At 35.2% G+C, this 14256-nt stretch overlaps 1 protein-coding gene across 4 annotated transcripts in view; it reads right to left on the reverse strand.

Annotated features, from left to right (window-relative positions):
• The window catches only part of LOC138353125 (tudor and KH domain-containing protein homolog), a 41187-nt gene that overhangs the window by 15720 nt on the left and 11211 nt on the right, over window positions 1-14256 (reverse strand). For 2 of the 4 annotated variants that reach the window (XM_069305930.1, XM_069305928.1), the window contains exons 6-11: window positions 11284-11388; window positions 10030-10143; window positions 9473-9571; window positions 8451-8689; window positions 6552-6702; window positions 5574-5666 (exon numbers count right to left, since the gene is read on the reverse strand). In XM_069305930.1, coding sequence (XP_069162031.1) covers window positions 5583-5666; window positions 6552-6702; window positions 8451-8689; window positions 9473-9571; window positions 10030-10143; window positions 11284-11388 — 792 coding nt within the window. In that variant the 3' untranslated portion in view covers window positions 5574-5582. Of the gene's footprint in view, window positions 1-1523; window positions 5667-6551; window positions 6703-8450; window positions 8690-9472; window positions 9572-10029; window positions 10144-11283; window positions 11389-14256 lie in introns of those variants that run through there. The other 2 variants (XM_069305931.1, XM_069305927.1) reach the window with 1 other exon arrangement.

The raw sequence follows: 14256 nt of genomic DNA on the forward strand, positions 1-14256 counted from the left end.
GTCCTTGACATGACTGAAGAGCATTGTTTGTACGCAGACTTAACACTTGTATTTATTACGTCTAAGTCTGCTGACACAAACAATGCTCTCTATTGTCATATCAAGGGCTCTAATAATCCCATTGATTGGTCTTCTAAAATATTTCCTGTCACAGTACATACATAAATGCTTTCTTTCTTAAGAAACATGATCCGACTTAAGCTTTGCCCTCTCTCTTTTTCCGGATTTTCTTACCCATTCTTTTATTCATACCCCCCTATTTCTTACTCTTACCTTTCCTCTTATTCTTATTTTCATCCTATTCTTAATTTTGCCTTTTCTCATCACCTCTTATCTCACTCTTACCTTATTTGCCCATCCCTTCCTTTTTTGTCACATGATGATGATCCAGGATGGACCAAAACAACATCGTTTCTTCATTTTTGAACATGTGGTTTGGTCATTACTTATTAATCTATTATATTTTAATACTAAAGGGGCACCCAGAAGTTCTTGGGTCAATGTCTATTTCTTCCCTCACCCGCCCTCCACTCCATTTCACCCACCTCGCCCTGTACTCCTTTTCTTCCCCCTCCCGAACATTTTATTCTAGTTCTTCCCTCGTTATCCCCCTGTCCCCTTTCTCACATCTTCACTGTACTGTATATACTATCTTCACCATAAAATCTTCACTACTGTGTCTTCATCACTGTAACCAGATTGAATTAAGTTCATTGTTGCATATTATGAACATGCAACAATGTTCATAATATTGTTGCATGTTTTGCAATAATAAAATGAAAATCTTCCGATAAACGGTGGGAGTAATTTCACACTACTAAAAACACCTGCAATTTAATTTGACTTCATGAAAATTGCACAGGTGTGGGTTGAGTTAGAGGCTGATATTTCTTAAAAGTATTTAACTTAGGTAAACCCCGACCAGCCTATGTCCGTCCTATACCCCAGACTATTTCCTCTGCAAAGTTGGCCGAGGATAGCCCCAAATGTTTGGCCTCCAACCTTAGACTGACCAGCCATTTTCATATATATATACAGATACATTTTATATTATATATGTATATATATATGTGTATATATATATGTGTATATATATATATATATATATATATATATATATATATATATATATATATATATATATATATATATATATATATATATATATATATATATATATATATATATTATATATATATATTACATATACACCAGTTGCAGAGTGCTCGGCAGTATGGGTTCGAGTCACTTCTGGGGTGTGAGTTTTCAGTTGCATATATGCCTGGGGACCATTCAAGCTTGTTCACATATATATATATATAAACTTTTTAAGAGAATCAAAAATGAAAATGACTGCAAAAGAAACCATAATACACTTACTGTACTATACAAAATAAGCAAACTAAGAAGTGTGGTGGACTAAAAAAAAAAAAAAACCTTAACACAAGTAGAGTGGATAATTAACAATTCACAGTAGTACTTTTTAGCTCTTAAGGGCTAAGTATTGTCAAAAAATCAACCTCTTTATGTTACCCGATGTTTAATGAACACGCGTACAAGGCCAGGTGGCCACCTGAAACAATACCTGTATGGCTCAAAATAGCATTCAAACACTGGTGCACAAAATTCAAGTTATGATTATGGTTGATCTTGAAAGATTAAGATTAAGACATGCTAATGGGTGAAGATAATGTATGCTTTGAAGTACCAGAACTGAGATGTTTTGTAGGAAATAGACACATTCATGTTTGAAATATGGAAATCATGTTAGATAAAGAGGAAGTAGTGTAAAGTGTCAAATGATGCTTGAAATAAATTTTGAACTGTTATACTGACCAAAAAAAGTTTGTAAATGTGAGTTACAGTTGTTTGAAGCAGCAATACAATAAACCAAGGCAGAAATCAACAAGGGGTGAATTGATGAGTGCTGCAGGACCTAATGATCAATGTATAATCTTCAATATCAGCACAGTACATAATGTGAAATTTGGTGCTAGTTCAACATGCTTCTGGAGTAGCAGAATGTTGTATTTCATTTTGAGCGCTTCAGTGATTAATATTTGCTCAGACTCTTATGCAAAACTAGTATTAGTTTTAGGTACTGTATTGACCATTTTGTTTTTATTTTATAACGAGTATGCATGGTGGCTACAGTTGGCTAATTTCCATATTTGAAGTAAATAAGATTGTTTATTATACTGTATAAAGTTTTAAAGTACAGTACTAGTAGATTGAGCTGCTTATTTTTTTTATATTAGTTTGTACAAATTACTAGAATGTAGTTAAGTTTTTGAGCATATCAAATTATATTTTAATGTAATAAATAGCTGTAATAAAATATTAATAAATTAGAATTTGATTTTTCCTTTAGGTTACAAATCTTTACTGTCAAAGCAAAGGGCCTTCGGTAGCTCCTATAAGCCACCTTCCCACAGTACTACATGAAGTACATAAAATCAAGGCACTATCTTAGTAGAAGAATATGTTGAGGGGGGTCTGGCCAGATGAGGGGTGACTTCTGGCAGGGGTAGGTGGCTGAGGGGTGACTTAAAAGTAGGGGTACCCTGGTTGGTTAGGTCTAATGCAAAAGCTAAGAGGAGCTTCTGATAGGGCCTTTGTTAAAACACATTTCGCATTAACACCGTGTTCCAACGATGCCAATATATTGTGCAAAATATATGACTATAGGTGAAAGTACAACCAAAAGCCATTCGTGCATTTTCATCATTTTTTTTTTTTTTAATTTTGAATACTGTAAGATGAAAACAGTCTTAGAAAATTGTGTTGTGAGAAAGGAATTTGCTATCTTGTATACTGTACATTTGTATGAGTAACAGCTAAATAAAAATATTTTTTTTTCGGGAAACAATGCAGACACAATTACTATGTATAAAGAAAACTTATTTGAACCTACAAATTGCAATTCTTGAGACATTATTAGGGTAATTAATATACTTTGGTCAGTGATCCAAGTGTATGTGTATACAGTATTCAAGTGTATGTGTATACAGTATCATTGTATATGAGTCAGTGTATACAGTATCACTACATACATGTACTCTTGCACTACAGTATTATTCTTATCCTAGAATATTATCGGTACATTTGGCAACACTGCCAGAATAAAAATGTTAATGCAAAGGTATCTATCTACTGTTTGATGAGTAACAGTAAAATAATTACACTTATGGCAATGCAGTCCAATTATGCATCACTAATATTTGTAAATAAAAATATGTGCATCTTTATATTTGAGTACAAATTAGACCATAATCACATTTTTATAATAAATCTTGGCAAAATAATATAGCAAGCTACTTTGGCATCAGTTTTCTATGATGTAAATACAGTACACACTAATTCAGAAGTATACTTGCATTAAGAGACTAATGATAAATGTACAAATCATCATTCTGGTAAGTTATTTTCTGAGTGAATAAAATATTTCAAACAATCTTGCATGTGATGTTTGTATCATACATGTTTTGACAACTATGAAGTATTCTTCAGGTGAAGACTATATAAACATTCACACTAATTATACAAAATTATTAGGCTACCATACACACGCCTAACATATATACAAAGGTGGTAGGAGAAGACAATATGTGAGCATACGCGGGTGCCCCGTAAGGCTCCTCCAGATGCTACATATCCTCTTTTTTGAGACCGAGGGTCCCTACAAACACAACCAAAGGTGGCACTCCCTATATATATATATCTTCTACAAGATTATTTATTTTATATATATATATATATATATATATATATATAATATATATATAAAATAAAACCATCAAAGATTTGTATATACCTAATATAATGAACTGCCTGTAAATTCGATATTCTTTTTTATAGCTACAGTATATACAAGTGAAAAAGACTAGCATAATTTGATCAGTCGTAGCTTTCTAGGATCTGAACTACATATATTTACACGAATTTTTTTTTGTTTTACACGTTAGGTATATTATACAGTACTGTCACAGCATTAAATTTTTTTTTTTTTTTTAATTTCCAATGGCTGGACAGTTGATCTATGTAAGTACATAATGTTAATTACATACTATAGGACCTAACTGAAAGGATTAGATACCTTACATATAAGGGAAACACATTTTATTGAATGTCAAGTTAAGTTTTAGTTCCAAATTAGTAAATGGATACTAAAAATTATAGCCAATATTGGTAAACATAAACAAGCTTCCCAGTGTTTAAGGCAATGGTACCACAGACGTATAAATGTTACCAGGTCTCGGGATTTGTGCAGACTTGGATCATGATCTGGTGTGCCCCGCATGGTGAGGGGAGTCTGGAGATCAGACGTCAAACCAAAACCGAGAAAAAACTCGGAAAAATAGGCTTGGAACGGTCCACCGGCCACTCCAAGTGGCCGTTAGTGAAACTGGACGTTAATGTGTTGCCAGAGCCATTAGGCAGCAGCCTTAAATGAAAGGAGGCATGTAGTATATACTACAAAATGGAAAACAATTAGCACTTTTTTGCCTGATTTCATTCTCGACAACAAATATAAGGTATATTGATAGAATTATAGCAGAAGCTTTTGAGAGAGAGAGTTAAGTTGTCGAGGTATCTACTTGAATTACTGTTCCTGCCTAGCTGTGATGGTTGTATGGCCCTGTGGGCTACAAATACAAACAGCTTCATAGGCCAGGAAATTGCAAAGTAAGGCTGGCCCCATGTCAGGATATGATAGGAGAAAATCTATAATAATCTACAGCTAATCTACTGTATGCAGACGAGTTGTCACAATAACTTTGCCAAAATATGTTGACCAAACCACACACTAGAAAATGAAGGGATGTCGATGTTTCGGTTCGTCTTGGACCATTCTCAAGTCGATTGTGACTTGAGAATGGTCCAGGATGGACCGAAATGTCGTTATCCCTTCACTTTCTAGTGTGTGGCTTGGTCAACTAATCTACAGTAGTCAACTAACCAATTCATTTATCTAGTTGTAGGTCAACAAATATTTGTGCCAAGTTGAATTTATGTGACCCACACATCAGGTGTGTCAATATGAAAAATGGATTAGTCAGGGTACTTGGAACTCCAAATACATTAACAATATAAATGAACCTCATGTTTCACTCTTCAAACAACTATTTTGACGGCACAGAATAAAGAATAGTTATAACAATTACAACACCTGCATAATAATTCTGAGATAGGATAAATGTTTGAGTATTTGAATAGCTTTTAATCCTAGCATCATTACAGTAATTATCTTAAAAGGTTATTTTGATTTGCCACTATAACAGGAATGAATTACAATATCTTGCTAAGCATTGCTGGGTCTCTCCCGAAGAAACTTCTCACAAGAATCACAAATAGTTTTATAGTGAAGATGCCTCTAAATATGAGCCAACATTAGAAGCCTAATTACAAATTAAACTAGTGATAAATTTTTCGTATTTCCCACAAACGGCAATGATTTGGCAGCTGACTTTCAATAATATACATCCTATCTTCCTCTCTGCTTTTCAAGGCTTAAATCATCTGCTACAAATAATCAATAAATTATTATACAAACTATTTACAAGAACACTCACATTTATGACTCATGGTGAAGAGGACAATCTTGTTACTCCATTACTAAATTCAACCAAACCCCTTTTCGCTAATTCTTCTGCCACATCTATGTCCTGAAAGAGAGAAATAAGTAAAATTAATATTTTCTTCTTTTGATGAAAAAATGAGGTGCCCACACATTACAGTTTACTCAAATAAGTAAAAATTCATACAAATTATACAATTAATTTCACCATAATCTGTGCCCCCCCCCCCCCACACACACACTTCATATCACATAACAGACTTCTCAAACAATTTTTTGTTCAACTGTAAAATATATACAGTATCTCTCATTCTCTACTAGAACTCCTTCACCTGCACACAAAGTTTATACTGAACTACATTTATTCTAATCATGTACCAAGTTCAGACTCTTCTCTAATATATACATTGACTTCCCTCAAGGCCATATCTATATACACATTGAACAACCACTGGGACATTACACTGAACAATCCATTACCACTGATCCCCTGCCATCACCACCACCACTAGCATATGATCACTAACACTACTAATATTAAAAATGTCACTTGCACTGTTCATAGCAGACAGTGACTTGTGGAAGCTAAAATTCTCAGCTTGACAACAGAAAGACAGTTCTTGTCACCATGGCCACCGACACAGTGGTTGCACCATGAACGCACACACACACTTGTACACTTAGGCAATAATAATAAAACATCGGCATGAACACCCTCTCCACTAGCATCATGAGCACTAAGCATCATATGGACATTTTCATCAGAACCAGATCTAGCAGCATGAAATATGCTCCAACTGGCTCATATTGTCAGCAGTGAAAGTTTTAAATTACAGGGTAAATAACATTCCATTTGCATACATTATTGTGAGAAAACAATGGTTTAAAATGTGAAAAATGTGTGAAGCAAACTACTATTGAAAAGGCTGTCCTGGTTCAGAAAACAGCTGGATTGAACATAATCAGAACTTACTGTAGGGCCATTTGTGTCAATAATCTGGACACAAGGTATAGTTTTATCTCCTTCCTGTTGATAGCCCACAACTTTTACCATCACAACCTTCCACTGTGCTGCATACGTCAACTCTTCAAAAGCATCAGCTGCTTCATCCCCTTTTACACTTCTGGAAAATAAACATCATATGTTAGCAGCATTTAGAGGTCAATGTTTTCTGGCCCTAGTGTTATGAATACGAGTAGGGATAAGAGGACCTTTGTTATTAATTGTTGCCATCAGTGGCAGCTAGTTTATTGTGTACACCATACTCATCCAGTGTATATTAGTGCAAAAGAATTACAGAGGGCACTAATTATAGAGAACAAGACTTAAACCTCAGTGAGTGTTTAATATTAGCTTTTATAATTTATCTGCACAGCTCATAATTAATTATAATAGAAAAATTTATTGCATTACTACTGTACTATATGACAATACAGTACTGTATAAAAACAAATCCACAAGGGCCGTGATGAGGGTTCGAACTTAGTCCGGGATGATCCCAGACATGCCTTAGTCGATTGATGTATAGGATTTATTCATTTGATGTATCACACTATTGTGATTTTTGTGTGTAATACTGTATATTATCAGACATTGGAGGCAAGTCAGCAGCTTGTTAAAGGGCTCGCCATTTGTCCTGATGATTTTTTCAAGTTGGATTTTAAAGTTCAGCAGAGTTTTGGCATTTACAGCTTCGGTGGGTAGGTGGTTCAATGGGTTTATAACCCATGGAATTATACAATTATACTGTATAACTATACAATATAATTATAAGCTACAGTATTTAAAACTAGTACCTGTACTGTAATGAGGAAAGAGTCAAAGATAATTAAGTTGTCTACTGCAGTGTTTTCAATAATTTTAAATGCTACAAGAATAACCAACAGTCTAACTTGTCAAGAGGATGCCCAATTATTGACCGACATTCCTCTCAATTATTACCACTGGACTAGTGAACAATGACAGCACTTCCCACTCTCCCAGTAACTGAACTGAGAGAGCTGTCAGTATATATGGTCTGTGTGATGTTGCTTTGTTTGAAGGTTGTGTACACGTTGACACACACTTAATTTAGCAGCTTCATTAAAAGAATCCTTGTCTTAAGACTGGCAAAGGACAGATTGAACATGGGGCAGAAGCCATTAGACGTAAGGCAGTAATAGAATACAGTGTAACAGCTGTACGTGCAAACTGCAACTTGACAACTATCGGCTATGACAACTATCATCAATCGACAGAATGAGCTAGTCTCCTAGGCCAGGAATCAAATTTGGAGGTAGAGGCAAGCACGGGCATCACCCTGACCAAAGACGAAACTCTGAAAAACCAATCTCAAATCACTAGCTCTGCTACCCAACACCCAACAAGTGGAACTGGCTAAAGACAGAAGGCCACAAGTGGAACTGGCTAAAGACAGAAGGCCCAAAGTTGAACTGGCCAACGGAAAATGATAAGAATTGCATAACCAACAAATCTTGCCAGCTACCACAGAACTGGTGGAAGCTTTATGAATGGCAGAGACGTACTGCAGTCATCAGGATGTTGAGCATGGTTCACTTCCCCATAGGACAGTGAAATCTAACCTTGGGGGGGAGTTAGTTACCAAGTGGGATAACACAGTAGATACACAATATAAAGAAAATATTTTGTTTATAATTATTGTGGCAATGAAAAATAAATAAATGGGGAAAGCTGATAAATGTTAAAACTATTACATACATAAAATATCTGTACAGATGACATATATAAATATATACAGAGTATACAGAAATATCACTTGACTGTTATAGAACTTGTCTTATTACATAAGCAACTTTAACCACAATCACATCAAAGCACATCATACGAAAGCTCTTAAGATACAGTACTTACTCAGGTTTAACATTTGCCAAACAACATTCAATGGCTTGAAAGTTGAGCTTCAGGAAATCTGTTCTTAACTCATAAACAGTATCTATCTTGACAGTTTCTGTGTCTCCAAAGTCCAAATAGTACACCGTAACAAGACTTTCGATGGGATCAGTTTCATTTGGCTCATAACTGCAAATCATTCCTCTGTACCAAGAGTTGTCATGTGGAAATTTGGCTGCCACTATGCTATCTATATTTACCTGTAACAGAAAAATATGACCGAGTTAATATGCAGTGTCATATACTAGTGCCACTAAAGAACCTGAATTCATCTTAAAATAACAGGTTAATCTATGAAAGTTCAAAGTTCTTCCAAGTTTTGTATTTCTCTTCCAATGAGAGAATGAGAGTATTTCTCGTCCTCTTTACATCGTAGGTGATAACCAAATGAGGGCTCTCACAAACTGCTCGATGAACTACCTGACCAACACTAAGTGACAGCATCAGTCACACTCCTGGCTTCATAAAGTCATGCCTATATGACAAAGATGATTTCTCAAATTTTGCAAGAAAACTGTATTTACCTAGTTGTGCTTGCGGGGGTTGAGCTCTGCTCTTTCGGTCCGCCTCTCAACTGTCAATCAACTGTTACTATTTTTTTTTCTTCACACACACACACACACAAATGAGCCATAGAGACGTCAGAAAGAATTGTTTCAGTGTCAGTAGTAGACAAATGGAATGCATTAGGAAGTGATGTGGTGGAGGCCGACTCCATACAGAGCTTCAAGTGTAGATATGATTGAGCCCAGTAGGCTCAGGAACCTGTACATTAGTGGATTGACAGTTGAGAAGCGGGACCAAAGAGCCAGAGCTCAACCCCCACATGCACAATTAGATAAGCACACACACTAGGTGTTTCAATGCTCCTTGGGAATTGTTCACAAGAAAATTAAACATCGGAATAATCTTAATAAATTCCTGGGTGTAGATGTGAATAATAATACCCAAAGGGCAACTGTCCTGGCTTACATTGTTCCTACCTTGTCTAGTTTATGAAGTTCTCGGTTTTCCTCACACTCATAATATTCTGTCATTTCTGTCACCAATTTATCCAGCTGAACTGACCGAGGGCCCACAACCTGTGCAAGAATAAGAGATTTGTTATTACAGTACAGTATATGATGCTCTTGCTGTCATTCATAAGTCTGCTCTTGATCTTTCTTGTGGCACCTTGGCTAAATTAATGAATATCAAACTGAATAATAATTATACTTTGAGCTAGTGAAAAGCAAATTTGCTGGATTGTTTCAAGCATATATTAGGCATATATGATTGTGTATGATTATCGTTTACCTTACATAGGCAAATGAACCTGCTGCTGCTTTTACGTTCATTAATCACACAATAATATGTATAACGTTGAAGAAAATCATTAACATGTACAGTACCTTCAGATGTGTTAATAACCATGGGCACGGTTCTTATTTGTAAGTCAGCTACACAAGTCAAAAGGTCAAATGTAACTTTTAATATTTTATATCTTTTATCCAACTGACAATATGACTTAAGAAATAAAGTAAGTTACAACAATTCTTACTTGGAGCCAAAAGTGTGAAGCCGAGTCAACTGCAGACACATATGCCTCAATAAATCGGTCACTATTTGCCAACGTGAGTGCTTCTTGACTTGGGCCGAGGCTTATGGATGATGACTGAAACGATATGATGGTGATGATGAAAGCAAGCAATTATAGTATACCTATACTAGCTTGATATAGTTATAACAAAAGCAACAATAAATTGACTGTAACACATTAACACTAAAACCACACAGAAACGTGGGAAAAAGTATTGGAATCTTGCCTAGATGAACTACAGGATATTTATAGGAGGCAAATCATTCAGCCAAAAATTCATAGATTCTTCAAGGCAATGACTGGAAGAGGACAGGGAAGCCTGTCCTCGATGAGGGAAACCCAAGTCACCAAATAAAATCAGAGAAGGATTTTCAATGGAAATTTTCAATTGTATGTTGAATATGCAATAAGCAATGTACCCCACATCTTTGCATGACATTTTCATTCCTTACTCTATCCTCATAACCCTTAGGATGCATCTCAATGTTTACTGCTCCAACTCTTGATGCTGTCATGTTCATGCCACAGCAGCAGCTCATATTAGTACAGTACAGAGGGTAGGCACCACCATGCCACGCAGCCTTCTGGCCGTCACTCTTCCTGTCTTATCTTTACTAACCACAGCTTTCATTGCAAGAGTCATTTTTCTTTAACTTGCAATGTTTTCCACACAAAAGCATTTTATCAATAACCATAAAAGGGCTAGGCACTTAAACCTATTAACCACTTGTAGGACTTAAACATTCAACTTTTCAATAGTTTCCTTTTCTATCCACCACAATTAATTTTTTCTTTGCATTCAATTTTAGCAGCCGTCTTTCACACATCAACAAAACATAAATCTACCCATGTCCCAATTATCTGTTAGAAGAACTGCATCCTTTTCATAAATTAGATTTGACAGTTCTCTTACTTTAAACCATACACTAATTTCACACCCTATTCTACTAACTTTACCTTCCCACATGACCTCATTCAAAATATACACACATTAACAACCTTCAAATGAGTTATTAAAAATTCCCCAAGAATTAGACTTTTTTGTAAACCTAGTGTAGATAATTTATATACAGTACTGTATATTACAGGTAAATATCTTGAAAAAGCTTAGTTTACATTTATAATGACTTATATGCATTCTAAATACAGTACTGCAGTATTAAAAGCTTACCAGAGATGAGAAAATTAAAATAATGCAGAGCTGGAAACACATACCTGACTATCGTCATCCTCGTGTGCAGCCTGGCGACTTCTGGCCCTCATAGACATGTTAGTAGCTGAGGCATGAATCTGCTGTCTCATCTCTTCCACTTCAATCACCTGTGGGAGAGGCCACCCAGGGGGATGCTCTACACAATGTCATGCACTCATCACCACAAACCCACTCTATGCTTACACAATTATCACCAGTTAATTAAGCAAACCACAAACTCATTTAGTCTAAAAGAACAAACAATGTGGACATATTAAGTAACATTTCAACCTTTTGGTATATCACAAAAAAAAGTTTTTTAAATGGAAAAACTTGACCAAATATGAAGTAATGCACAACCTTCATGGTACATCATGAGTACATCTTATTATAAAGATAAAGTTAGAATGAAGTTGTATATAGCCAAGTGTAGTGACTAGCTTTTGTATTGTAGCACTATTATATACAGTACAGTATAAATGTAGGATTTCTGTGTTAAATGTCGCAGTGGCAACTGGCCACTGCATACAAGTTTCACCTTGTGTATGCTATGTTAAGTTTGTGCCTAATATCATTCCCTATCACTTGTCTTGTCAATATTGGCTTATCTACCATTGGCATTTTCACTGTAATGTTGATATAACAGCAGATTTGATCCAGTCAAGAACACTTAAAATGTATGAAAGTCCAGTATGAGATTGTGAATTATTTAGTACACCTACTTGTTGAGTAAGTCCTAGTTTTGTTGGACTAACATTCAGTTTCAAAGACCTTAGTCACTGGTATTAGTAAAGTCACGTTCAAGCTATATTTTTGTAAGCTTAACCCTTAAGGTCATGAAAATGAAACCAATTGGTAATGTATAAACTAAAGCCTTGTTCTGTACAACTTAAATTACCCTTAACAGTAAGAACAATACGTTATTGTAGGGTTTCACAGTACCTCCAAGGAGGACTCGTCATTTTCATAAACATTCCATATTATGCATTCACACATAGTAAGGACGGGTTTTTATACTCATGTCCATACATGATTCAAAGGCCTGTGCCAGTATATCAATTCTGTTAAATGTGAAGTATTAGGTGATAGGACAAGTTAATGAAGTGGGTTTTGCTGAACAAGCTAATACTTGTATACTGTAGTTCCAAGATTGTTTAACCAGTTGCCCATGCCTTAAAAGTCAAAAGTCTGTTTTGAGTTCCAGTTGAATGCTGCTCTCTTTTCTGGAGCATATGATCTTTATGATGCTACCATCACTCTGGAATATAAAGTGTAGCTGTGTGTGTGTGTGTGTGTGTGTGTGTGTGTGTGCCGGTCGTCATATTTACTGCAAGATTTTTAAATTGTGAACTTTTCAAAAGTGGGTGCTCAAGAAAAATAAAAATACTAATATTTAAATTGAATCTCTAAATCACAGGAACTACTGAAATTACTAATTTTAAAATTAATATACCTGTACTGTATTTTCTGCATGTTCTATATAGACAAGTTAATTAAAAGAGAACAGTGACAAAATTAATTATAAAATAATTAAAAGTCAGGATTAGGCCTTAATCAAAATATAATTACTGTATACAGTATCACCTCTTTTGCCTCAATCCCCACCACCTTCGTTATCTACATACATACATACAAAATGCTAAACAATCCTGTTCGATTCATGGCTGGATGCTTCATGAAACTGCACACACAGGTATGACTGTGGCTGCTCATTTAAATCACAAACCTATAGATTGTGTATTAATCACATTAGATATTTAAACAAATCTGCTCTTCAAACTGTTAATTTTAAACTCTGAAATACACGCATACAAGTACAACCAAGATAATGATTAAAAGTGTGGCATGCAGATGGTCGTCAGTTAAATATTTTGTACACATTTCTTCACATGAAATAACCATAATACAAATGATGCATTCACACACACCTTGAACAAGTAGAGCGAGTATATCATGTTAAAACTATTTAGTTTGGTACAGGGAGTCATTAGTAGAGGTTACAGAGGTCACAGAACAGCCAAGAACACTAGTGAAGGGCAATACAGTATAGTCAAGATCAAGTGACAGAACACCAATAAAACAGGCTTCCAGACGACCAACTTTCATGATGTATAAAAAGCTTTCTGTACAGAACACTGATGGTAAATGTGCATCCTGCTTTACTGTGGGGAAAAAGAAATGATGTGATATACAACAATACATCGAGTAACTTTACATTCTAGAAGATACAATATTTTCTTGTCTGTCAAGATCATATAATCAATTTATAAGTAACATGTATTGAAGCATTTAAGCCACTGAGAATTAAATAACTAATTATCTAGAGCGACTTCTATATAACTAGTGTATGTATGTATGTATACATTACATACACACACACACTTTGATCACACGAGGGTGATTGAGAAAGGGTTCCCCCAGTCTGGGATATCCCACAATACAACCAATGGTGCAACTACTATGTTAACGAGGAAGGCTATTCGTAGTCACAATGCCTGGAATATTTCACAATGCAAAACATTATTTATATTCTTAATATTAAAATGACCCTCCTTCCTATACTGGCATATTAAAATAAACATACTGAAACACAGGAAACCTAACACAGTTGCACTGAGCTACATTGTCTAGTAACCAAAGAAACTTAAGCTTTAAGAACTGTACAAGTTCTTTAAGTTTCAAATCAATACAATAAGACTTTTCCAAGACATCACATGGAAAAAGAAATGTCTACTGCATTGCTCCATTTAAATAACAGGATAGAATAATTTTTTTTTTGTTCAAACTAAATTATTATAAGTTACTGTACCAGTCAATATAATGCAGCATTCTTGAAACACGGTACTGATTGGAAAGTTGCAAATAGAATGAGAAATTAAAACATGTTTAGATCAAATACTCCTGTCTGAGCAGGTTCATAATAAAAAAATCATATCTTGAGATGATTTCAGAGCTTAGCGTCCCCGCAGCCCAGTCCTCGACCAGGCCTTCTTTTT

Source organism: Procambarus clarkii, chromosome 56 (assembly GCF_040958095.1).
Source record: "Procambarus clarkii isolate CNS0578487 chromosome 56, FALCON_Pclarkii_2.0, whole genome shotgun sequence".
NCBI classification, from domain to species: domain Eukaryota; kingdom Metazoa; phylum Arthropoda; class Malacostraca; order Decapoda; family Cambaridae; genus Procambarus; species Procambarus clarkii.